Raw genomic sequence first — 27,988 nt, forward strand, 5'->3', positions numbered from 1 at the left:
ACTTTTTTTTGAAACACTGGATATAAAGCTTTTCAAATTATAACATATATATGTATATTAGAGGAGTTCAAGGTTATATGGAGCACTTATTTGAGTATAAGAGTGCCTCACAAATCATTGATACATGTATGATCGTAATCCTCTAATGATGATGGTGATGAAATCTGATAATTGAGGAGAAGGTTTTCACGATATTAAAGGTGCGAAGATATCGTGCTAAAATCAGAGAAATTACTCACTTCTAGTCGACTGTAACCTGAAAAAAAGCAATATAAAATAAAGAGGCATTTTTGAAAACCTATTCGAATTTACATAGATCCGATGAATGTTCAATAAAACAACTCTTGCAGCTCAGTATAAAACTAGAGAACATATAGCAACTATATGCATAACAAAATCATACCTCAAGCAGAGGTTCTTTTTTCAATAGATTTTTTTGACAGATCACTCGTGCGTCGTGTCAAGTTGTCATGTTATTTTTGTTCAGTATTGTTTGGCATTTCATCATTGAAAGACTTATCTCTGAGTAACGTTTACAAATAGTTCAACTTTATTACAAAAATTCACGTTCTGTAAAGAATGTGTTTCAAGTGCTTCGCTCAACTTATGGTCAACAAAATTGGCCTACTGAGCAACACCATCACCCATCTTGAGACCCAGCATTCATTATTTCATAATATTTGACCGAATAAACTATGCCCAGCACGCAGTGAAGAAAATATAGCAGCCGTAGCTGAGAGTGTACACGAAGACCGTAGAGAGTCGATTCAGTGCCGTTCACAGAAACTCAGACTGACATATGGAAAAACTTGGCACATTTTACGTCGAGATCTCAAATTGAAAGCGTACAAAATACAGCTTGTGCAAGAACTGAAGCAGCTCGACCTTTCCAAGCGACATTTCTTCGATATATGGTCTTTTGAAAAGTTTCAAGAAGAACCGACGTCTTCGAGTAAAATTTTGTACAGCGATTAGGCCCATTTCTGGCTCAATGGTTATGTAAACAAGCATAACAAGTTATTGAAAGAACACTTCGGTGAGCAGATAATTTCACATTTTGGACCAATCGATTGGCCACCAAGATCATGTGATATCACACCGTTAGACTTTTACCTTAGTGGATATGCAAAATCTAAAGTCTATGCGGACAATCCCGTTTCGATTTAGGCCTTGGAGAAAAACATCATGCGTGTCATAACAAAGATAATGGGTTCATATGCGTTCTTTTAACATCGGTGAAACTTTGTGTCGAGCAGTACTTTTTTCATTCACTTAGAGTCCATTTTGTAGAACATTCAATTTTCTACAAGATCTATTAAAATTTTCCATCTGATAATGAGAAAATAATATAAAATCATAATAAATAGAAAACTGTAAAAAGGTGGATAACTTTCCAATTATAATTAAGAGCTCATACTTGGGGAGATTTTCTTAGAGGTGTCAAAGAATCTATTTTTGAGAGTATCATGGGCCTCTCAGTGGATCCGCCCCGGCATATACATATATGTTTTTTCGTTCTTCTTCTCCTCTGCTCGAGCTCAGATTTTGTAGCTTGCAATTTAAGAGTAAAAGCTGACGTCATATTTTTATCACAACTATTAACAATATGATATAATATTAATGGATTAAAATAATTCCGAATTCCTAAGAAACACTTTAATGATTTAACCATTTAAAATCATCATGTAATAAAAGAAGCATAAAATTAATTACATCGAATGATTAGCATTCTTGATTAGTTATTCTAATACAAGTATTGCAGCGTATATGCTTCCTGCTAATTGTTTATGGAAATTCATATAAATATTTATATAGACAACGTTAACACTGCACAATGGAAGCACGGTCCTATTGGTTACCAACCGAAAGCCGCTTAAATCCTTGAACCCGGCCATTTGATTGACCCAGCAATAATTGGCAATAATACTAAAATGTTTATTAACCACAATAATGGACCGAGTATGCGTGCACACGTCAGCAGCGGCGGCAACAACAAATGCAAGCGCCAAGCTATGCATTTGCGAATAGCCAGAAGCCGTTAAGCTGGTTGTTAGGGTCGAGTGGCTCACCTCCGACACTCACATTTAACGAACAACAAGTGAAATATTACCGTAAACGAGCTTAACATATAATTGCAGGCAAACACATATATAAATATAAATATATATTTTATGTAAATATACACATATGTGACATAAACAAATATAGCGTCACCTAAAATGCAAAACAACGTATCACCAAAAATATCGAAACTGAGTCTTTTATTCCTTACGATTCACTACATCATGTTACCAATGCGAGTGCATCAAATTTTGGGTTTCCACTACCAGATATAACCAATATGTAACCAATATGTAGGCAATACATAACCACTACATAACCATTTATCATAACCATTTTATAACCAAAACTCAACTTTTGTTTCAATATGGGTTATACACTAATGAAAAGTCATCTTACGTTATTTTGCATTTTAGTCGATGATATACATATGTATAGTACATATAAATATATTAGAGTTACATATTAGGGGAGTAAAATACTGGTGCATTGCCGGTATTCAGCCGCTGTATTTAAGTAATCATAATTCTAGGTGACGCTAAACAATACAACAAACGCAAAAATAAAACAAAAGCAACAAAACCACATGCAAATTGTTGTAATTAGCGGTTAATTATTGTGTATACGCGCCATACGCGCATTAGGAAGTTGACCGCCCAGTCAATGTGAGTGCCGATGGACAACAAGGCTTATGAAACAAAATGCAAATAAGTAAACAACAACAAATGGAAAATTTGCAATGCTTAAAAAAAAAATTGTGAAATATTTGCAAGTCAGCCATCTAATCTGCTGCAGTTTGCTCACTAACTCGAACAATGTGAGCAAATGAGTAGTTTGAGGTCAGCTTTGACCGTTACACGCAACTTGCAACTTGCGTCTATCAACAGTGGATTGCGTGCCTGACCGGTTCCGCGGCCACTTCGCGTTGAGTGCGTTTGTAAAAATGCCATTTAACGCCGCAATAAACGTTGCAATAATACTCTCGAAATGATGAATCACCTGAGTGCTGCACCGTTTGTCAAAATTTGCGGCCAGCATCATGCAACGGCCGCCGCAGCCAGTGCACTGCCGGCTGACCACAATGCAGGCCCCACGCGCTGCTTTTGCTGTCAATGTGTGCGTGTTTTGACATTGTTTTTCAAGTATTTATGTATTGGTGTTGTTGTTGTTTCCTTGTTGAGGGCTGCTGCATGTTGGCCGCGAAATGCGCAACAAAAGTGAAATTGCAACGCTTGGCGGAGAGGCGACACAACAATGCGTTGAAAAATGTGAGGCACTCCAACCGCTGGCGCAAAGTGTTGCATACAAATAGGCGCACAACCGCATTTTACTGCATTTTTTGAGTTATGGCGCATTCTACGCTTTTTTATGCCGACGGACAATTGCTGCTGTTTTCTGGCAGCCCTACCACTGCTTCCGCGACACACACTTCACGCCGCTCGTTCGAGTGTTTTCAAATGCCATCAACACTTTTCAGCCATAATGTCGACTTTTAGCAGGAAAAAATTCGCTCTAAACGTCAAATTTTTACAGCCTCCCTTCTTCTTTGTATACATATGTATGTCTATGCAATGAAAGTATGTGGTATTTGAAATTGATTTGGCGCTTGGGGCAGCGACAATGACAGTGACAGCGACAGCGACAATAACGGTGGTGCTGTGTCACTTGACCGTTGCGGCTGTGTGTGAATTGTCACACTTCTTCAAACACCTAGCACACAACACTCTTGCGCACAGCAGGCGTCCAGGCTTCCACTTTCCCAAAAAAGCGTTTGTGGTATGGTGAGTTGGGTGGTTCAGTACTGTGAAAATTTGCGCTTTCAGCGTGGTCAGTCTTTGATGTTCATGAAAAAGACATAAAGGCGTACGTAGCGAATATTTCGGCATAGGTTGATAGCCTGCTGGGCAAGACCACATTTTTCTGACATTTTCGCATGTGATATACATACATATATATTTACGTATGTAACTTTATTTTTTTGGTTGTAATATATTCTTAGTTCTTAAATCATTGAAAACACATTTCACTTCTAATAGCTTTACAATTATAGCTGGTGAATTGCTAAGCCAAGATTTTTTAAAGCCTTTCTTATATAATATATGTATAGCTAATTTTTTTTTAATGTGACCTTTAAATTAGCTTTTTGAGTATTTTCTGCTACAAGAAATATAGATTTTACAATTTTTTATTTACCAGAAACTTTTTGCGATATTTAAGGCCGGACTTCTAAAATATAAAACCAGCAAGTGACAGAACCTCTTTCAAATAGACACAGATATTAATTTTGACATTATAAAATTATGCCATAACATTTTTGGCACCTCCACTGAGAAAAGTGCTTTAAATGGAAGGAAGCCTATTTTGATTCAAGAACACTTTTGTAGGGGATACATCTTCGGTCCAGTTCTGCGCAAAATCCTCATGAAAAATCTTTAAGAAAGAAATACACATTGATACGAGGGCTGCTATATATATTCTGACCTAGGGCAACACTAAGTGTTGCCAGGTGCAATCTGACATTTCCATTAAAGTTTGACATTTTTTAGCAGGTTTAAGAACGTTTTGTCATTTAATTAAATTGTTTTATTTACAGGGAATTAAAAATTTTTCTCGGCCAAAAATTTAATGTTGTGGAACTCGTATATTTTCTTTAAAAATTTTTCACAAAACTTTCGACGTGGATTATGAGAAACAATGCATCGATGAACTAAAATCTTTGTATGGCTATGAAGCTCCATCCTATAGCACTGTGAAAAACTGGTACAACAATTCAATCGTGGCCGACGCTTGTTTTAAGATACGAATTTGTGAAGGTCGTCCAAAAACAGCCGTTGTTATTCAGAAAATTTCATCGATTCCGTACAACTGATAATGCAAGACCGTATGTAACAATCTTCAGATAGAGGCATGCATGCATTTCTCCCACCAGCATACATTCGATATTGATAAACCTAGAGCATAAAAAAGGTTTGTTCTCGTTGGATCCCGCACAATTTGACAATCGCTCAAAAAATCAGGAAGGCTCAGTTTTAGGATTGGTGTAAAAAATGCTGAAAAAATACGATCGCGGTGCTTCAAAAGATCGTCACAGGCGACGAATCATGGATCATGTGAATGAGCCCGAAACAAAACAGCAATCGACAAAAAAAAACAAAAAAAAAACATTTTCGTTGATAAATATGCCTATTTACATTATTAGGTCAGAAATATATATAGCAACCTACGTATAACTGCGCACCACACAATGACTCGTACGGGTTAAGTTCCGTCTCGTGAACTATTTCCGAACTTATTATTTCTTGAACTTTGTACAGGTTTAAGTCATCATGTCTACTTTGATTCACCTGTGTTCAAAGTTCTACAGCTTTTTCAACACATTTTTTAGGAGATAAATTTAATGTTGTGGAAGCATACATATATATTTCTTTAAAAATAACACAAAACAATCCAACCGCCATAATGAGAAACAATACTCCGGAACTTATATTATTTGCACATAATTCGTTTCAATAGTTAATCTTCTGTGAGTAAAAATCACTTAACGTATCTGCGATTGTTTTAAGATACAAATTTGTGTGTTCGCTCCTGACCCTTTGTTATTCGAGCAAATATTTCACCATTTAGCCAGGAGATAGTTAAGAACTTACAAAAATCTGCGAGTACTTTGCGACAACCAACAGTGATCACATAGATAAATTAGAACATAGTTTTATTCTCAATGAATTCATGCTGTTTTTCCAATTTTTCAAAATCATCAGGAAGACAGTTTTAGGAAAAAAATTTTAAGCCATGAACGAAGGCAAGGAATCAACATTAAGATTATTGAATCCCACAGCAGTTAGTCCGAAGATCTCACAGTACAAAAAATGCCATTAAATGAACTTGCGAATACAGAAAACTTACCTCTAACTTTGTTCTAATTTTTGAGTTAAATTTTACTCAACAAAAGGTAATGTTTGTACTTATCAGAATAATGATATTTGATGATGATTTAATAGCAGATGTTAAGACAAACCAAAGCAGCTCACAGATTACTCGAAATGACCACTGAAAGAATGTATCCAAAGAACATATTAAACAAAGAAAATTATTATGCATTTGAAATATAAAAGGTTACTATCTCCAAAAACATTTTTTCTTTACGTCCATATTGCTTAGATAACTTGAACAACTTAAACAGAGGTTTTTTTTTTTGTTTTTGTTAACATATGAATGAATTTTGATGTTCAAAGCGTAAAGAAGCACTAAAATTTTAATTTGTTCTTAAATTGATATGTTCAAGCCAGAGCCTGTTTAGTTGTAATACGTAGATCTTTAAAGTGCTCGAATATCTTTCCTTTTTAAGCAGGTTTGATTAGGGAATTGTAGCAAAATTAGCTAATGGATTTGGAGATAAAGTGTATAAGTTCACAAATCTTTCTGCTATCGATACTTCTTTTTTTAATAGGAAATAATTCCAAGATTATCTAAGAATGTTTTCACTAGGCGAACACATGGACATGGCTAAATCGACACAGCCTGTCACGCTGATAATTTATATATATATTTTGTAGGGTCCCCGACGTTTTTTCGGGGTATTACAATCTTCATGCAAACTTAATATACCCTGTTCAGCCTAAAATAATAGTCTAAGCACATAAAAAGTATGACCCGCTTAATTTATCCCACGCAATGTTTTAAAGAACGTTTTTTTTATACCCGGAACAGGGTATATTAAGTTTGTCACGAAGTTTGTAACACCCAGAAGGAAGCGTCGGAGACCCTATAAAGTATATGTATGAATAATCAGTATGTTAAGCTGAGTCGATTTAGCCATGTCCGTCTGTCCGTCCTTCCGTCCGTCTGTATATATACGAACTAGTCCCTCAGTTTTTAAGATATCGTTTTGAAATTTTGCAAACGTCATTTTCTCTTCAAGAAGCTGCTCATTTGTCGGAACTGCCGATATCGGACCACTATAACATATAGCTGCCATGCAAACTGAACGATCGGAATCAAGTTCTTGTATGGAAAGCTTACGCATTTGACAATATATCTTCACAAAAGTTGGCACAGGTTATTTTCTAGAGCAACAATGTAATCTTCGAAGAAACTTTTCCGATCGGCTTACTATAGCATATAGCTGCCATACAAACTGAACGATCAGAAAAAAGTTCTTGTATGGAAAACTTTTGCATTTGACAAGATATATTCACGAAATTTAGTATAGATTATTTTCTGAGGCAACAATGTAATCTCCGAAGAAATTGTTCAGATCGGCTTACTATAGAATATAGCTGCCATACAAACTGAACGATCAGAAAAAAAGTTCTTGTATGGAAAACTTTTGCATTCGACAAGATATATTCACGAATTTTAGTAACGAAATTTAGCAACAATGTAATCTCCGAGATTATTTTTTAACTTATTTATTTCTTGTATGGAAAACTTTTGCATTCGACAAGATATATTCACGAAATTTAGTATAGATTATTTCCTAAAGCAGCAATGTAATCTCCGAAGATATTGTTCAGATCGACTTACTATAGCATATTGCTGCCATACAAACCGAATGATCGGAATCAAAGGCTTGTATGAAAAACTTTCGGATTTGACGTGGTATCTTCACGAAATTCGACATGGTTTACAACTTAAGGTAATAATATATAATCTCCGAAAAAATGTTCAGATCGGATTACTTTAGCATATAGCTTCCATATAAACTGAACACATAGTTACTAAAAGAAATGCACCTATGAAGGGTATAGTAGCTCCGGTGCAGCCGAAGTTAACGTTTTTTCTTGTTTTTAATTCATTTTGGAGGATCCTTTCAAGAAGTTGCTCTGTAAGGCTTTTTTTCTTCCTGAAAAATTAAAAAATATGAAATATACTAATTTTATACACAAGTAATAAAGCAAAAAAAAAAATATTTAAGATTTATACTGCACATAATTGAGGATTGCAATTTTTTCTACATATTACTTATCTATAAAAACTAGTTCCACATAATTACTCATAGTTTCTAAAGGACATTTGCATCATTTTTCAACGGAAGCTTTTACTCTACTATTAATTTGAGTTGTGTCAACAGTTTATCACCTGTTAAAATCATTAATCATAACGAATTTTAACATTTCAATTAAGCCATAAAATAAAAACCAGTATAATACATAATTTGCTCGCAAAAATATAATAACAAATGTTAGCCAATGAGTGATTTGCATAATAGTAAGAGACTTAGTAAACACTAACTGCCAATTAAAAGTCAATTTACGATGACCTACACAATGGGGCGTCTATAGTAATGCACTAACATTGTGCAATATTATTTAAATCTTGCGAAATGAAATAGCAATTAATCTCAACCAGATGAAAAAGCACAGACGAATGAGTACGTAAGCCGCTGTGAACTTGATAATGACACAAATAAGACGCGCAATAATATATAAGCTCATATATATGTACTATATATATATTAAAACTGCATTGCTGCAGCGTAATCGTTTACGTAATGCATTGCGACTAATTTGCTTGCAAAAAAGCAAAAAACGCGCAAAAAACTCATAAGCTCCATACGCGCCTGCTGAAATCAACCATAAAATATTCATCATTCGGCACATTAAAGTCGCCGAGCCAGCCTGCGAATAGCCGAGGCAGCGAACGGCAATCACGCTTTAACTACTGCCAAATTACAGTTATAGGAGCGAGAGTGTGTGTGTGTGTGTGTATGTGTGCGGCGCAATCAAATAATATCCTTCAACGTGTAACACATTTTTCTGACACTCCCCACTTTTGTGCGAAAATTACACACACATACATACATACATATAAAGGAGTTTACTGTTATTTCCGATTTGTTAGTGTTGCCGCTGTTGTTGTTATTGTACGCATACAAATTACTTGCAAAGTATCCTTTTACCCGAAAAATTGACTTCTCGACCGAGCATTGAGTTGCTAAATGGTTTTTGTTTTTGTTGTTGCGCACTAGCAGGGACGAGCAGCATGTGCGTTGCCTGCTTTAAGGCGCAGATGCAAGTTAAGGGATAAACGAGACGATAACTAAACAAGCGTCAGCTGCACGAGCAGTCGAGGCAATAACATAAACGCATACAAACATACATATATTTACACACACACAAATATATAGACACACACATACACAAATAGATACACTTTTGCGACTTTACTACATTTCTGCAACAATTTTCGTAACTGTAAATATGCAAGTATGTATGTATATGCTGTTAGTTGTGCCTCGCTTGAGTTGGCTGAGCGCTAAATACTCTAATCGAAGCATATGTTTCCTAATGAGACGTCTTTTTCATCTCTGCCACATGCTGCAGGCACGTTGCCGCTACGCTCTTGGTGTCTTTCACCCTCACTTCTTGGCTAAATGTACTGAACGCAAGCTAAATGCGCTGAACGACTGCTAAATGCGTCGAACGAGTGCGGCTGTTCGTGGTACGGGATATTTTGCTCCAAATTGCACTAAGGATGTGTTGAATGACATTCGATATGTGCGCTTAATGGTGTATTAAGTGCGTGAGGTTGTTGGCGTTGGTTGGCGGGGGTGTGCGGCGATTCGATATTCGGCAACATTGATTGTTCTTGCCAAGTGCAAGTGCCACGCAAGTGCAGGGCTATTTGACTTTTGTGGTTTACATTTTTGCGGTTTTGTAGCCAGTCCCTAGCGCCGACACCCCATCAATTGCAGTGTTTGTCTGGCGCTTGTGTACTCGCTAACTGTTTTCGAGTTCTGCTGTTGTTTTAATGTAATTATTTACAAATTACTTAGTCGTGCAATTTGTGAATTTGCACTGGAAATCTAGCATGGTGTCGAGTTTCGATCTTAAAGTGCTCGCGGAGTTGTGTGTTTGTTTGAGTATGAACATGGTACATAAATGGAAACAGTGATTATTGCAAAAAAGAAATCAATTTAGAAGGCAAAAAGGCTCAATTAATATGTGTACGATGTTGTTTCCATTATGAGAAGAAGCAACTTTTCTTGACCACTTTAGACATTTTCATTTTCATGTCTTCTCTCATAGATTATTTTGTCAAATAGCCGACTAATGTTACTCTGCTGTAACTTAAAATTTTGCCCATTTATGTGTGTTATAAGTTGTAAGAAACTCTCCAAATATTCTACGCTTATGAACTAGCACGAACCGGGTCTTCGTAAATTTGATCTTTTTAAAAAGTATTCGTCTAAAAAAGGTTGACCAATGCGTATGAGAGCTCCATGCAAGCAGAAAAAATAGAGACTTCATACATACATATATACACCCTGTCAAGAAATTATCGGGAATCTTATATATACATAAAAATGTATCGCAAAATGTGTTGCTAAGCGCATAACTCAATAATGCCGGGACTTATTTGGCCAATTCTTTTTTTTAAATGTTCTTTGAAGTATAAAGATGGTTTTTACGGCAGTATTCCAATTCTAAAATTTCCAGAAAACCCCTAAAAACAGCCTTTTTCTTTTTCCCATACAAATGTTATATAAAAATGAATGATTGCTTGTTGGTAACGCTAAGAGAACGGCTGCACCAATCCTGATGAATTTTCAGAGGTTGTTCGTTGTGGATCAGGGAAGGTTTACAAATAAAAATACCTTATACTTTTCATGAGGAAAAGTCGGAAAATTGGACTATTCCAAAAAGTAACTTTTTTCCATACAATTTTTTTTTTTCAAGTTTTGTTTGTTTTGTTTTCAATATTTTGATTTGTATTTGAATCATCGCTTGCTTTTTTATTTCGGCTATTCAAAAGAAAGATTATTGAAAATTATTCAGTGAAAACTTTATATGTGTGCCACGAAATTGCAGAGAGGTCGCGCTAATATCGGTCGGCGTTCTTTTTGCCATCAACGTATGGCAGCCCAAGACACATGAACGAGTACTCCCAGGATGGGATGACATACGTATGGAGTTATGGATCGCGGTCAATCAGCAAAGCGATCATCACGATGTCACAGCACGACCTTTCAAATAACACATACGATGTTTGATGGACTTTATCTTGAAACAACGTATATGTGGTGCTGTCAGATGCTAGATGTATTCTGTTGAGTGGTAAAAGAGAGGTTTGTCGCACGCACACATTCTTCTTTGGATGGTGGATCAGCCTTCAAATTAGCGTCAATTACGGGATACGATAAGAAGTGATATTGCCGATTACGTTTTACATTGTACGAGTATTAGCTAAGAATTGGAAATGGGCAAATTTCGGTTGATACTTCCAGTGGTTTGATATCAATTTCACCTGCCTCTTGTCAATTCACTGCAACATAAGATGAACTCATCACGAATGTTTATCCGAACAATGGCCAAATTATCGTAACTGTGATTACATGAGTGGGAGATCAATTTTAGCTGCTTAAAATACCGATGTTAATGACTTAAACTGAAAGATTCAAAGTTATATTCCGGGAGGTTTGCGCTCATACAAATCGATCGATCGTATTGACAATGAAAACAAAGCAGTGAATTATCCAGTGGAATTTCTAAATACTTTAAAGAGCCTTGGTATGCCGCAGTACCATTTGCGTTTCAAAGTTGGATCTGTCATTATTATGTTTCACAAGCTTCATGCGCCGAAACTGTGTAATGGAACTTGACTGATTGTGACGCAGTTATCGAATACAAGGGGACAACCATTTCAGTTCAAACCTATTCAGTTTTAGAGAAAATTGTATTTGCGATGACAATCAACAGGACACAAGGATAGTCGCTAGAAGAGTGTGGCATAAATCTGGAAATGCTTTGTTTTTCACACGGCCAGATATATGTGGCGTGTTCCCGAGTTGGAAAACCATCTTCTCTGTACATTTACGCACCAAGACAGAAACCAAAAAATGTTGTTTATCATGATTTTCAACACAATATAAATTCAACTTTTTTTCATTTCAAAATACATAATTTCACGCAGGACCAAGGCTGCGGGGTCAGCTAATTTATAAATAAAACGAAAATTTTTCAATCATCATCTCATATTGATTATAGCATGAAAACGACATAACTATATTAAGACATCCCGTCTGCTGTAGTGTCCGTCGTTGGAGGCACTTTTTTTTCAAAAATATCATCCATCTGACTTTGTATACGATGAGCTAAAAGAATATTGCACTTTTATCTGAGAAATCTGGAATAAATAAATTCGCAGGTGATCTAGTCGGGTGTGCTCATATAATTAAGCCAGCGTAACGAAAACTTTGCAATCACGACCTGTGTAAAAAAAAATTATTAAAACAGTAAAAAGTTTATTGGTTCCATTTAATTTAAAAGCGTTTTTTGAAAGTTTTCTAAACAATCGGTAAGAACAAGAGTTCAGTTCCATGTGAAAGAAGAGACATATGGAAATGTTACCAAAAGTTTAAAAATATTGCGAAAGTAGTGGAATATTTAATATTTTCTAGGAGAAAGGTTAAGAATGATTTGCAATATTTTAAAAAACATAAGTCTTTTGAAAATCTTCCCCGTAAAAAACCCATAAAGACCACTCCTAACGACGACAGGCAGATAGTACGGATGAGCAAGGTGGATGCTTTTTTGACGTCGAGCGAAATTAGAGCCCAAATGGAGTGTAGGCATGGTGTACGGGTATCAGCACAGAAGAAAATTCCTTTAATGGGCGAATTGCACGAAGCAAATCGATCGTTACAAAGAAGAACATCAAGCGAAGGCTAGCGTTTGCGAGAGAGCACAAACAAAAGTACTCAAAATTCTGGGAACTTGTGGAATGGAGTGATGAATCCAAATTTAATGTCATTGGGAATGATGGTAGACCCTATGTCAGGTGCACACCGCTATAAGAACTGAACCCACTGTATACTAAAAAAACAGTCAAACACGGTGGATCATCAGTCATGGTATGAGGGTGCTTTACTTCATGCGGAGTATGACTGACAGTATGTACAGAGACATTTTCGTAGAACATTTAAAGTGAAATTATGCCGATGATTTACCACTAGCTTGGATCTTCCATCCAGGATAATGACCCAAAGCATTGCTCCAGGGGCGTTAAGGACTGGCTTGCGATAAACTGCATTAAGTGTCTTGAGTGGCCTGCTCAAAGCCCGAATTTAAACCCTATAGAGAATCTATAGGGGATTATAAATGGGCAGTTGCGGCAAGAAAACCGTCAAATAAGGCTACATTGTGGCAACGCTGCAGGAAAGTAATTTTGCAAAAGAGGTTCCTAATAAAATATTAGTATAAATAAGGCAAGTTTTTTTGAACAAAACACCGAATTCTTTTATCTGGCAGTTTATTTTTGCAGGTGACTTAATTATATGAGCACGAAAAATTCATACCAATGAAGAAGAATACAGATTTTTACTTTTACATTAAAATTTAGCTTTAAAAAACTATGAATACAATAAAGAGTAAGTAATATATTTTAAATTTGTGAAACTTTTTTTTCGATTTATCAATAAATTTTATTATTATACATATAGCATAAGATCTCAGTATTTTTTATGGGTCGACTCAACATATTTTGTTTAATGTTTTGGGTATGAAGCATGTTAGACACATACCACAAGTTATTATTATTCTCAAGAATTTTTTTATTTTTGTTGAAAAAATTCCAAATTTCAAATCACTATGTTTAATGGTATAATTTTTTAATTTTTATATTTGATAATCAAACTTTATCGCAGAAACAGAAGGAACTTTCTGAATATGTGTCTGGTTATTTTTGAGAAACAGAAATTAGTTGGTAAAATTTTTGTTTGAATGAAAAAACGAAAAATCCTATGTTAAATGTATGGGAAGCTAAAAAAAAAATAGCGACCCCTTAGAGTTGAGCTACAGCGCCTGGCTTGAGGGAGGATTTTTTGTTTTGGGTAAGAGTTGAAAAAAAATTTAAAAAAAAAATTTGAGCACCCTAATGAATGCACCTAATAATGAACATAATGAACATGAAAACGAAACTGTCCAATAATCTAGGATTAACGTCAAAATCGGTCAAAAATCAAAGATGCTCTTCGTTTTCGTTAATTATCGCTCATCCACATTATCGATCGTTTTAGCCAGATTTGTCTCGGTGCGACTTGTATAATATTTGAAACTGAAAAATTCGCTCCGGGGCAGCCATGAATTCACTGTAGCTCTTATAAGTCAGTCGCTATTAAAATATAGTCAGTCCGGGTCAAATTTGATCCCATGGTAAAGTAATTCTAATTGAAGCTGAAAATACTGTCATTTGTAAACCAGCTATTGATGTTCTCAGAACAATTTTTTAAACTTCAAAATTTACAAGAAATACTTTAAAATTGTTGTATTGTAGGATTTCCGTTTCCGGATTGTAATTAATTGCAATAAACATAGATTCCAATAAAAACATCAAAAATTTGTTGTTTTTTGAAATGGGTTTGCTTAAACTCATGGCATTATTATTATTATTATTATTATTATTATTATTATTATTATTATTATTATTATTATTATTATTATTATTATTATTATTATTATTATTATTATTATTATTATTATTATTATTATTATTATTATTATTATTATTATTATTATTATTATTATTATTATTATTAATATTATTATTATTATTATTAAGAAAAATCCCACATATGCGGTTGAAGCTTTAAAATGAAATCATGATAGTGACTCCAGTCGCTTCGCTTCTTCCAAGCATGCATTTTCTTCTTGGGAATTCACCGACAACCTGCTTTGAAGCTTAAATTCCTTTCCCTTCACTGATTACTCTATACTTTTCGAGTAAATTCTACCAGCCTAGAATTCGATTAAATATGCATATGTTTAATGCAATCAAAGTTATTTAAAAATACTATCAATTATTTGCATGTTTATCAAATAAATAATCAAACACATTAAAAACATATACCCAACAATAATATAGTAGACACGCACGCATACATTGAGGTATGTACATACACATGACTGCGTTGACGTCAGCCACTTAATCGCAAGCAAATAAACAGAACTAATGACAGTTCAAAGCGTAAATCAATTGCAGAACCATAAAAAGTCAGCGTAAAGCGTTTGAGCAAATAAAAAACAGAACGCCGCATGCAATATAACATACACACATACACAAACACATGCACACGCATAAGTATATGTGTATACGCGTTTCAGGGGCAGATTGCCGCACAGCATAACCGCAATGGTTGGCACACGAATCCATATACACATATTCGGTATAATAAACGCATTTAACAAACAATTTCGCTAAATCCTGGAATACTAGAATTCTACATTCTTCTAAAAAGCAAACACAAGCACTAACACCGCCACATACAAAAGCAATAAAAAGATTAAAATCTGCTCTAATGCAGTTGCCAAATAAAGAATGAATTGAGTGAAATGATAATCGAAACGACCCTCCGCCCCTTCAGCATCCGCTTAGCTGCAAGTGTTCTCCATTTCCTGCCCCTGCCGCTGCCAATTTCCGCATATTTTTGTTGTTTTTGCGTGTGCGCGCTTTGTGGTACTCGAACATTGAATTTGAATCTCCGAGCCCAGCACTTAGTCAAGCAAATAGAAATCTGCATAGACGTAGTCACACACATACCACCCCCCGCCATGGAAAAGGGTGACTCTAGCCAAGTCGCATGTTGGTGGTATAAGCGTATGATTTGTTGTTGCCTATTTCTTGTATCATTGTTGTTGTTGCTGTATTCTCAATATTGTATTTTTAGCAAATCAAAAACAGACGAATTTGTTTTGGACATGTCATTCGCGCAAGAGAAGCTGAAAAGTGTGCTCACATGCCCATAAAATGGAAAGCAAAAAATCTCGTAAGCACATGCCTTCAGGGGGGGTAACGTACCATACATATACGAGTTGTGAACACCACAAAGTGCATGAATGTGGGTATTCAAATTGCGGCACATGTGCGCCAAAGCAAGCATAGTTTGTACACTAGGGTGGGACTTGTGTTTCGTGTTTTATTACTTTAAAGAAGACGTGCTTTTGGAATTTCCTTTTTTGTTTTTTGAGTAATAATTCCCAATATCGATTTGTTACAAAGTTTGCATATTAAATATAACTTTATAAGGTTTGACTGAAATTTAGTGCCACTTTGTATGCAAAGCTTAGAGTTTTAGTGATTTCTGAAAAAAAATTCTGGAGGTTAAAGGTTTTTCCCAGCATAGTTAACAATGGAGAGCTCCACAATCCAAGTAGTGAACTCATCCAAAGCTTAATACCAAAACAATCTCAGTTTCCAAAAAATGCTGATTGAAAAAATTTTTCCTGAAATGAAAACACACTTTATCTCTTTTCTATAGATACTATTAAATATATATATTAAAATTATACACCATACATATATGATAGTGACTCTCCTACTACAATTTCAGAAATCCGCATCCGCTGAAAAGGAAAACAGAACTGAAGTAGTGAACTCATCATCATTTCTGACAATCTTTAACTTATGATTTTCTGAAGGAAAAAAATTTCTTAGAAGAGCAATCTTTTTCATGTTTTTAAAACTTTTTTATATATCTGAACGTATTGAAAGTATCAAAAATTATAAATTAAACTTTTTGATTTAATGTTGAACATCATTTGACTTTTAACAACTTTCTTCATACCAATGTTTTCCTAAAATCGTTATGTCCATGAAGTTTCACCTTGTTTAATTCTGCTTTGATAAAACCTTTAATACTTTTTTTAACTTGCATAAATCGTTGATCTAGATAGACTGATGATTGTGGACTGATGATTGCCGGCACTCAAACCACACTAAACCATTGTTTTTTCTGAATGAAATAGCAGCTCTTGAATCTCTTCAGGTTGATCTTAGTCCCAAACGCGGCAATATTGATTTTTTTTGACCTCATCGCTGAACTAAATTCGGCTCGAAAATGTCGGATCTTCTTACAACTTTTCAGGAGCTCATAGAGCGAAGCGATAGTCGATTGGGAACGTTGAGCGGCTTCAGTTCTTGCACAAGCTGTATTTTGTACGTTCAAATTAAGATTTTTATGTAAAATGCGCCAAGTCGTTACGTCAGTCCGAGTTGCTGCGAACGGCGCCGAATCGACTCTCCACGGTCTTCGTGTACACTTTCAGCTACGGCTGCTATATTTTCTTCACTGCGTGCTGGGCATGATCTATTCAGTCGAATATTGTCCATTAATGAATGTTGGGTCTCACCTTGGTTGTGAGTAGTACGCTCAGTAGGCCGAATATGTTGATCATAAGTTGAGCGAAGCGCTCGAAACACATTCTTTACAGAACATGAATTTTCATAATAAAGTTGAACTATTTGTAAACGTTTTCAGCCGTAAGTCTCTCTATGATGAAATGCTGAACAAATATAACATGACAGCATGATCTGTCAAAAAAGGCTAATGAAAGAAATACCTCTACCTCTATCCACCGTTAACAGTAGTTATTCTGTTATCCTTTTACATAGAAGAAAAATTAACGCATTAGTGAGTTATAATTGATTTCTGTGAACGAAGCTTATACAATGTTCTAGTTTAAAGCAAAATTTTTTTTAAGATCCTGTTTACGACAAAACTGAACTATATGTTACCCTCAGGCATGCCGCAGATCGAAACTTTCTAACTATGTAAAGGATTTTTTTGAAAACTCTCTTGAGATATATTTATACAGAACTAAGACTTTTACTTTATCTTCGGTTGGTTTTTAACTTTAGCGCGATCCCAAAGCAAAAGTTTGAAATTTGACCGGTTTCGCTTCGGTAGGAGCAGCATTCGCTAGATATTTGGACAGTTTCGACTTTATATTCATAAACCCACGTCTCGTTGTGAGTAATGATGCGTTTGATGAAAGTAGGGTCCTTAGCAATGCTACCAAGCATCTCTTTTACGATCTCAACTCGACGTATTTTTTGCAAAAGATTCATCTCTTTTGATAACTCGTTGTACAATTTGGTTTTGTATGATAAAAATCGCCATAAAAACTTTTCGTTTCGTAAACAAACGGATGCCAGTCACACACTAATTGGCAAATGTGGATAAAACTTCACAAGAACTTAAAAAAGTTTTTACTAATCTAGAAAAAAAATGGATTCGGTTTGCGTGCGTAGTTTAAATGGCTGGCCCATCCAGGTGATCCAGCTTTTGATCAAAAAGTATTTAACTACGTTCTGTTCATTTTTATTTGTAAAGCCAATACAAAAATGATCGCATAACTCTAAAATTCTTTATCTCAGGACCTCAACATAAGCCTTGTGTTCAGCTTTTAGTGAAATTTAATTTCAGCGAACCATATTTCCGGCTGACGAAAGCACAATGCTGTAAGCCAACCTGGCGATTAAAGTTGGGTAGGGCTAGCAGTTAGTACAATTTATTAGTCACATAACAAGTCGAACTTATCAGTTTAGTAAATTTAATTAATATTTAATACCAGCATTGAAGCATTTCTGAGGATATTTTAGAAGAAAATCTTAAGCTTGGAGGCAAAAATTTTTCAACAATTCGTAAAACAAAAACGTTCGAAAAAACACTGAACCGCCTTAATTAGTATTCGCAGCAAGTTGATTGTATGCGAATTTGGCTTTGAACGCGAAACCGATTTCCGTACACATAAAACATTTATACGTAATCCATTGCCTACATGAGGTCTCATACCACTTCAATAACTCCTTATAATATAATATATATTTTTTTGCTACTCCTTATCGTGATTTGCTTATGGTATGCAAATAAACTGGCAATTTCGCCTTAAGATGTGCTACATTTCCGCTTTTGGTCTCGATTTAATTTGGCTTTGCCGCGAGTATTACGGCAAAACGCTTTAGGAATCGATTTAAATGCTGTATTAGCGTTTTGGTGCCGTTAGCTTTTTGCTTTCCCCCTTTTTTACGACACTTCAAAAACAGATGTTTTGCCAGCTTCAAAGGTATGCAGGAGGTGACTTGAGATTTTATTTATATGAAGTGGTTATTAAAACGGTAGTAGAGGTTATATAAACGTAGGTTTGTAAAAAATAAATTTAATATTTGAAGTTTTGATTTTTATTTAAAGCCAGCTTGAAAAATATTTCTTGAATAATTTTTGTACTTATTTCAATATATGTATACCTTTGTATTGAAAAATATGTTTGTATTTAAAAATACTTAGTAGTTTTGAGCAGCAGTGAGTAAATTACATTTAATATTTAGAAAAGGAATTTGAAATTCAAGCCTTTCGGAAGTTTGGAAAATTTATTATGAAAAATATTTATTAAAAAAAAATTTTGTATTTAAAATGGTTCGAACATCAGCGGGTCAATTAACTTTAGTATTTGGAAGGGAAACATTTTTAGAAACACGTTTGCATAACAAAAAGGATTTTTATGGAAAAAAACATTTATTTATAAAAACTACTTTTGTATTTAAAAATATTAGTTTTGAACATCAGCGAGTAAATGAAATTTATTATTTGGAAAAGGAATTTTAAATACAAACTTTTCGGAAGTTTGGAAAATGTTTTTTGAAAAATACTTGTTTAAAAAAATATTTTTGTATTTCAAAATATGAATTTTAAACATCGGCAGGTTAATAAAATTTAGTATTCAAACCATGCAGTATTTTCGAAAATATTTTTGGAAAATTTTTGTTTATTCAGTTAGTTTGGAAAAAAGTTTTTTGAAAAATATTTGTTAAAAAAAATATTTTTGTATTTCAAAATATGAATTTTAAACAAAGGCGGGTTAATAGAATTTAGTATTCAAACCTTGCAGTACTTTCGAAAATATTTTTGGAAAATTTTTGTTTAGTCAAAAAGTATTTTTGCGAAAAAATATTAATTTTTGTATTTTTGTATAAAAATTATTTTCGTATTTAAAAATATTAATTTCGATCATTAGCAAATCATTAAAATTTAGTATTTGGAAAGGACATATTATATTCAAGCCTTTCAGAAGTTTGTGAAATTTTTGGAAAATTATTCTTTCATTAAAAAGTATTTTTGTATCAAAACAAAAAAAAAAATTATGTACAAAAAATGTATTTAAAAATAATAGTGAAAGTGCAAAAAAACTTTTAGGAGACTGAACTTTTTGTTTTTTTTTTTTATCTTTTACTCCAAAAATACTTTTATATTAAAAAAAACAAATATTTTTGTATTTAAAAAGTGTGTTAAAACTATTTTCATTACTCACAAATGAAAATTAAGCGCTTTAATCCGCCAACAATTACCAACACACCACAATAAACATTAAGCACACACTCATAATCGGCAAACAAACGAACACACAACACTCACACTCGTCCTCAACAGCGAAATGAATTAATAAACCTGATCAAGCATTGATCAACAAGGCGTGTAATTGGATTTTCACGTAATCGTTTAAACAGTTAAATAAATAAATAATCAAACGCACTCCGACCCCCACCCCGCCCAACGGCAAACCACACGAACCCAAACAAACAAAGCTATTCTCCATGAAAATCAATGTGATTGCATTTTTTTGCTGCTACTACGTACTAAGCACAACAACAACAACACCAACAATAATAAAATTCAATAAGCAAACAGATTTGGCGAACTCCATTTAAATGCGTCTATTAACCGCAGCAGCAGCTAGCTAGTCACACATAACTGAAGCGAGCGCAGCATAACGGTACCTTATGCTAAAACGCTTTCGAAGCAATTGTGTTGCACGTGCCACGCGCCGCACACAGCCTTCAGGCTCAGAAGTTCTGTTTGCATGCTTCCGGTCATTGAGTTTCTTTCCGCATTTGGCCGCAGCAAAGAAGCAAGAACCGCAAGTCACACGCACACCAACACCACGCACACAACCATACATACACATGAAAGCACAATTTCGCCGACACCCTCGTACGCACAGGCACACACACACACCCACACGCATCATGTGACCTGTGGCGGCAGGCGGCCGAATGCTTAGCAAATTGAAATAATAAGCCAAGGCGGCGATAAGATTAATGATTATGGGCTTGCTCGCTTGGATGCTGCCCCAGCACCCACTGCCGCCACGTTGAGTCACCCGCTGCGCGCTACTTTGCCGGCTCACTGCTCGCTCTGTCCACAACTTTGATGCTGTGAAAGTCTGTTTTTGATGGGAATTAATTATAAAGCATACAATTTAAGAGCCAGCAAGTATTCAACGCATGCTTTATTGTTCTTGCGCATATACATACAAACTTATATATTTATTATATAAACTTATATATCATATATACTAATGGTATTTTGTTGCTGTGGCCAGTTTGGCGCTGCTTATCCTTGGCAACTTTTCATGAATAGTTATTTTGTTATGTTTTCTTTTTAGTAAAAACACACATACAAATACACCTTCATTTATGGGTATGTATTAAGATATGTATAGCCTTCAGCTTTGCTTGCGGAAGCATGATTTTAATTTTTTAATGAGTTTTCAGTATTTTTGGACTTCATTACAGGAATACTTGGCATTTAATTATTTTTATTACATGCAGGTATTGAAACGGAAAATTTTGCCTTAAGGTGATTTGGGAAGAAAGCTTATACTTTGAGGTAGTAATAACAGGAAGTTAGAGACCAAGTTACTCAGCCTTGAGATTGTTTATTTTTCAAAGCGGATAAAGTTCATTTAAATAATTATATATAAATTCTTCTTCTTCTTTATTGACGTGGACACCGCCTACACAGTTATAGCCGAGTTTACAATTTGGCGTTTTCGCAGTTTAGCGTCAATTGGAGATTCCAAGGGTATCCAGGTCTTTCTCCGCCTGATCTTTGTAACAGAGTGGAGATCTTTCTCTTCCTCTGCTTCTCCTGGCGGGTACTGCATCGAATACTTTCTGAACTGGAGTGTTTTCATCGCTTCAGACGACATGAACCTGCCAGCGTAGCCGCTGTCTCTTAATTCTTGCACTATATCAATGCCGTCGTATATCTCATACAGCTCATCGTTCCATCGAATGCGATATTCGCCGTGGCCAATGCGCATAGTACCATACATCTTCCTCAGAATCTTTGTCTCGGAAACTCGTACCGTCGACTCATCAGATGATGTCATCGTCCATGTCTCTATACCATATTGCAGGACGGAGATGATGAGTGACTTGTTGAGTTTGGTCTTTGTTTACTTCTCAATTATCTACTCAGTCCGAAGTAGCACCTGTTGGCAAGAGTTATTCTGCATTGTATTTCGTGGCTGACGTTGTTGTTGGTGTCAATGCCGAAATTAGCTACGACTTTGAAGTTACGACTGTGAACAGTGCTTGATGAGTTTTCCTTTGCTGGAATCTAGTACTACAGATAACCATATTTCGAACCCCGTCGAAGTCAATCATTCCCATTTGGGAATGTTTCATCAAGGAGGCTGAATTTAACGACCGTTGTGCCAAATATATCTTCTTTGTCCACCATGGCGTTAAAGTCGCCAAGCACGGTTTTGACATCGTACCGGGGGCAGCTCTCTTGGGCTTAGCTCTCCAAGCGCTCATAGAAGACATCTTTAGTCACATTGTCCTTCGCTTCCATGGGGGCGTAATCACAAATCAGCGATATGTTGAAGAACTTCCACCGGGGTGAATGTCAGTACTCGGCGACGGAGTCTCTCTCCCACCACGAATCCCACACCGAACTTGCGCCCCTTTATATGGTCACTGTAGTAAATGCCACAAGGACCTGCTCGTCTCAGTTCTTGTCCCGTCCATCGCATTTCTTAGGCGGCGCTGATGTCAGCCTTTACTCTACCGAGGACATCACCCAGCTGGGCAGCGGCTCCTTCCCGATTATGGTGCCGGACATTCCAGGTCCATGCCCTTAATCGTAAGGTATATTATTTCACCTAAAAATATTGTGGGTCAAAACCTATTTGAAAGATTTTCAGTTTTTAATTAAATTTTTTACTGATCCATTTCGAGAATCCCTACTCTCTTACAGAAAAATCAAAGAAACTTCAAATTACGAGTTTAAATTTCAGGCATCAAATAGTCAGTTATCATGGCGCGATAACGGTCGCCATTAAGACCGTTTTGAAGAAATATGAACCGATGATTCCACCAGCCCACAAACCACACCAAAACTCACGCGTAATATGTCAATATGTATCTCTACATGGATCACCCGTTATAATAAATAATTGTTTCAGAAAACTAAATTTTAATATCCCCGATCTACAATTACACTCCTCATTGGCAAGTTAAATTTCAATAGCTATGTACATAGTAAAAAAACACGTAGGTTCGAGACTTGGATGAATAATATTTTGAGGCATAAATAACGTTTTATTACAATTTTCATTTGATTACTGCAATGAATTATTGGAATTACAAGTTCAAATCTTGTTCACAGCAAAATCAAAAATTATAGAAACAAACGAAATCTCGGAAAAACATGGCAAAACGCACCCACAGCTTTCTAGAGACGACTAAAATCTGGTGCGGTCTCTAAACTCTAAACTCTAAACTCTAGTACCTCAGTGCACATATCTTTCCAGTCTTTAATTCAACTGAAACACTAAATTTCACTAAATAATTTTAAAGGCATCTTAATAACGCTCAATTTTACTGTCAAGTCCAACGAATTCTTCCGACGCCGATTACATGTAAAGAATGCCGAGCAAACTATATAAACCTACATATATAAAAAGTCCAGCACTTTAGACTTTTCCGCTATCCGCTAAATTTCGTGTCGTCACTCAATCTTCCCAAAATTTCAACACACTTAGACACACAAGTATGCGAGGACGAGTGCCGGCTGGGGCTGTTTACCGTTAGTAATAATTCAAAAACAGTTCTCTGGCAGCACGGTCACCGCCTTTTCTCTCGTCGCTTGTCACATGCAGACGATTAAGATTGTACACTAAGTACTACAATGGAACAACAAGAGCAGAAGTAAATAGCAGCAACAACACTGGATTAGGCACAACAACATATGGCACTCGAAACTCATGCATTAAGTACACAATTTAACGCCCTGCAAAGGCAGGGAGAGCTGCAACACTTCGACCGAAGCAAGTTTGCCGAAAAAGTTTCACCGGGCGGCTGCTGACGCCGCGTGCAACACTTGAACCAGCAGCCAGCTAACACCAACCACCCGCCGCTGCTCGCGCTAAATATGCATTCAATTACTGTTTTAAACTTATATTGCTGTTGCTATTGTTGTTGTTGTGCTATTGTTGCGGCAACTCTAACCCGTGATGTAGCTTAATGTCTGTATAAATTCTTGTTGGCTGGAAATAAAATTTCCTCTATTTGCATTTTTTATACGAATTTTATTTATGTCTGCGTATGGCAGGCGGTCATAAAGGCTCGGCCCAATATATGAGGAGCTGTTGCAGAGCCAATGTTAACGGAAAACTTTCGCAGCACTTTGCTGCTGGCTCTTGTGCCATGTTACAAGTAAACCAGATCGTTCGCTCATGTCAAAACTTAACTTCAGCCTAACTCTTTTGCTGGCCAGGCCGAATGGACGAACGCTGATGTGTCCGGCGGCAATGAAAAGTTTACAAATTTGATGGCCACTCAAAAACTTGAACATGAGGCTGTGGATGCACTGAAACAAATGTCGATGAAAGTAATGGATGAGTAATTTTAGAAAATTATCTATGGAGTCCAATATATATAAAGTTAAGTCTGTGCAAAAATAACACATCGTGAAAAATATTGTTTTTTTTGCTTACCAATTCCAATTTTGCACGACTAAACTCTTTATTCGGGTATATCATGGTGACTGCACGAACGTTCTTTCAGTCATGAACTCGAAAGGAATTACTTGAATACAAGCGTGTTGACCAGGTTATCAGAAAGGGCTTTCTTGGAACCAACAAACACATCGAAAATAATGCCAGACATCAAATTAAATACTTATACTTATATCTTTCTTGCAAACCAGTATTATTTTCGACTGAAAGACGAGATAGACTATGGCAAAACTACCGATGGATGAAGTAAGATCAAATTAGTCCCTTACATTTACATATATGATTTACCAACAGAAACGTTTTGGGTGTTGGCTAGATACTTAATGGTAGTTATGAGATCCTTCTGTAAGCCCTTTATCCAGAGATACCGTAATGACTAAAAGTTTTTCCAGCCATAAGGTCGGGTCTTCAGTTATTACTCGAATACAGTAGGACTCCCTATGTTATTAGGAAGCTTAAAAGCCTATCTTGGAACCAGAATAAATATAGAACAACAGAAACACAAAACCTGGGACTCATTGTGACTTTGTCATTGACTCTTCGCCGGCGGGTACTCCATTCGGACGGCATGACCTAACCAGCGTAGCTGTTGTCTTTTAACTGAACTCATTGTTCGATAGTTTAAATCTTTCTCTCGAAAACTCGTAACGTTGACTCATCAGAAGTTGTCATAGTCCATGCCTCTGCACCATATAGCAGGACGGGAATAATAAGTGACTTATAGAGATAGGTTTTTGTTCATCGAGAGAAGACTTTCCTTCTTAATTGCCTACTCAGTCCGAAGTAGCACCTGTTGACATTATTGTTGGTGTTGATACTGATTCCAAGATAGACGAAATTATCTACGACTTCGAAATTATGATTATTAACAGTGACATGCGAACCAGGTCGCAAATGCAACAACTTTTTGTTTGATGACAGGTTCGTCTTTCCCTGGTTCACAACCAGACCCATTTGCTTCGCTTTCTTATCCATTCTGAAAAAAAAACAGAACTAACGGCACAACTGTTGAGACCAATGATATCAATATCATCGGTGTACGCCAGCAGCTGTACACTGTTATAGAAGACCTACCTTCTCTATTTAGTTCTTTAGTTCGAATTATTTTCTCGAAGAGTAGATTGAAGAATTCGTACGAAAGGGAGTCGTTTTGCCTGGAACGTTGTTTTGTATCGAATGACTCGGAGAGGTCCTTCCCGAATCTGACAGGGCTTTTGGGCTTTCTCACGACCGTGTATTACTTTTGCGGGGATACCAAATTCACTTCACACATAGCGGCATAGAGGTAGCTCCCTTTCGTTGGCAAAAGCAGCTTTAAAATCGACGAAAAGTTGGTGTGTGTCGTTCCACGGTCGTTCCACGTTTCCAAGTATTGGCGCATGGTGAATATCTGGTAAATTGTAGATTTTCCAGGCCCAAAGTCACACTGATTAGGTCCAATCAGTTTGTTGACGGTGGGCTTTACTATTTCACACTATACGCAATACAAAGAGGCTTATCCCACGGTAATTGGCGCAGATTGTGGGGTTTCTCACCATATTCTTGCAAAATGCTGATCCATGGTCCTTATCAGTTCTTCGCCGCCGTATTTGAATAGCTCGGTGGACAATGTTTGTTGATCTTTAAATTAAATCTGAATAACTTTGCTTAAACCTACAGCTCACTTCGCAGCAATATTGTTAATACATTTACCCCTTTCAAATCCTGATAAGCAAACTACATAATTTATAAGTCCAATGAAATTTTCAACACCATTTTGAAAATCAGTAAAATTTCTGAAAATAACTACAAATTTTTTGTAGTGTAAGTTCATTTGAAATGTTCATTGTATCAATGCATTAAATCTCCAACCTACACATTCCGAAACAGTTTGATTTTGTTAGAGTTCCGGCCTGTTTTTGACAGTTTTAGTTTCATTTTGAGCTAACGTGTTATACATTTTGATTATTTCACGTCACTTATTAACTTTCGCTCTGAAATACTTATCCTTTTCGTACCCATGTCCAACTAATCAATCAAACTTGTCTAATCCGAAAATGTACTTTCATCTTTTTCTAGGTAAAAATTTGGTTTCAAAATCGCCGCATGAAATGGCGCAACTCCAAGGAACGCGAGCTGCTCGCAAGCGGCGGCTCACGTGATCAGACATTGCCCAACAAGAACAACCCCAATCCCGATTTGTCCGATGCGAAATGTGATCGTCCCATCTCACCGCTATCACCGACGCCTCCATCACCGCCCGCCAACAGCCTCTCACCACAGCCTAAGGAGGAGCGCGCCAATGCTGACACACCAACACACAACGGTGCAACCACACCCAAGTCCATGCAATCGCCGACCGGCACGCCCACTGCTAGTGTTGCTGCATTGCATTCGCCACCGCTGATGCATCATATACCCAACAGTGTAGCTGTGGCCGCCGCTGCTGCCGCGGTCGCCTTCAGTTCGGCGCCGAGTATGCAAATGAGTTCACCACCACCCTTGCTGACCGTCGGCGCCAAACTCAATGCCAATCTGAATGATCAATCATCGAACGCCTCCTCATCGGCCGCTTCCTCACCACCACATACCAGTGCTGGCATGGTGCTTGGTGCTTGCGGTAACGGTGGTAGTGGTGTTGGTGGCAGTGTAGGCATGCCACCGTTGTCGAGCGCCGAGTTTCAAGCGAAAATCAATGCGGAAATGCAAAAACATTTGGCCGCCGCAGATCTCAAATTCAAATTGGAATCGACCATCAACGAAGCGAAGCAACGGCGCATCAACATGCTGAATCTGGCAGGCGCTGTGGCTGTCGCTGGCGGCAATGAGCAACATGCTTTGCAACTGCACTCGGCCGCACATACCGGCGGCCTTTTCATGAGTGAGGCTTTGAGTCCACATATGCAGACGTCGCACAACCACCACCAGCACACGAGCACCAGCAATGGTGTGCACTTACCGGGCTCGCCTATAACGACTTCGACGCATTCCCACATCAACGCGCACACGATGCCGCCCTTCCAAAATCCCGAATTCATGAAGATGTACTACGACGACTACGATGACTCAAATTCGGACAGCGACGAAGAGATCAGTGTAACGTGACCGCATTAAATGGCGAACATGGTGATAAATATGCATAATTGTTTATATATTTGCGTGTAAATATTCAAATAATTTATATAAAAAAGCTCGGTTTTCGAAACATGTAAAATATTGTATGTGTAATTGTAATATTATGGGACTTATTTAAAAAATGCAACTATTTTAAAAATAAAAAAAATATGTTAATTTGTATTATCCAGTTTGAGTTAAGAAATCTCTAAAAAAAAATGTAAATAAGTATACTTTCGAATTTAAATTGCAAA

The 27,988-nt window shown here is 36.4% G+C and overlaps 1 protein-coding gene across 1 annotated transcript in view; it reads left to right on the forward strand.

Moving 5' to 3' along the window:
* The window catches only part of LOC126763276 (uncharacterized), a 50,597-nt gene extending 22,678 nt beyond the window's left edge, over nucleotides 1–27,919 (forward strand). The window contains exon 5 of the mRNA XM_050480602.1: nucleotides 26,700–27,919. Within this exon, the coding sequence (XP_050336559.1) occupies nucleotides 26,700–27,725 (1,026 nt within the window). The 3' untranslated portion in view covers nucleotides 27,726–27,919. The remainder of the gene's footprint in view (nucleotides 1–26,699) is intronic.
* Nucleotides 27,920–27,988: the final 69 nt, after the last annotated feature.

This window comes from Bactrocera neohumeralis, chromosome 6 (genome assembly GCF_024586455.1).
Source record: "Bactrocera neohumeralis isolate Rockhampton chromosome 6, APGP_CSIRO_Bneo_wtdbg2-racon-allhic-juicebox.fasta_v2, whole genome shotgun sequence".
Lineage (NCBI taxonomy): Eukaryota > Metazoa > Arthropoda > Insecta > Diptera > Tephritidae > Bactrocera > Bactrocera neohumeralis.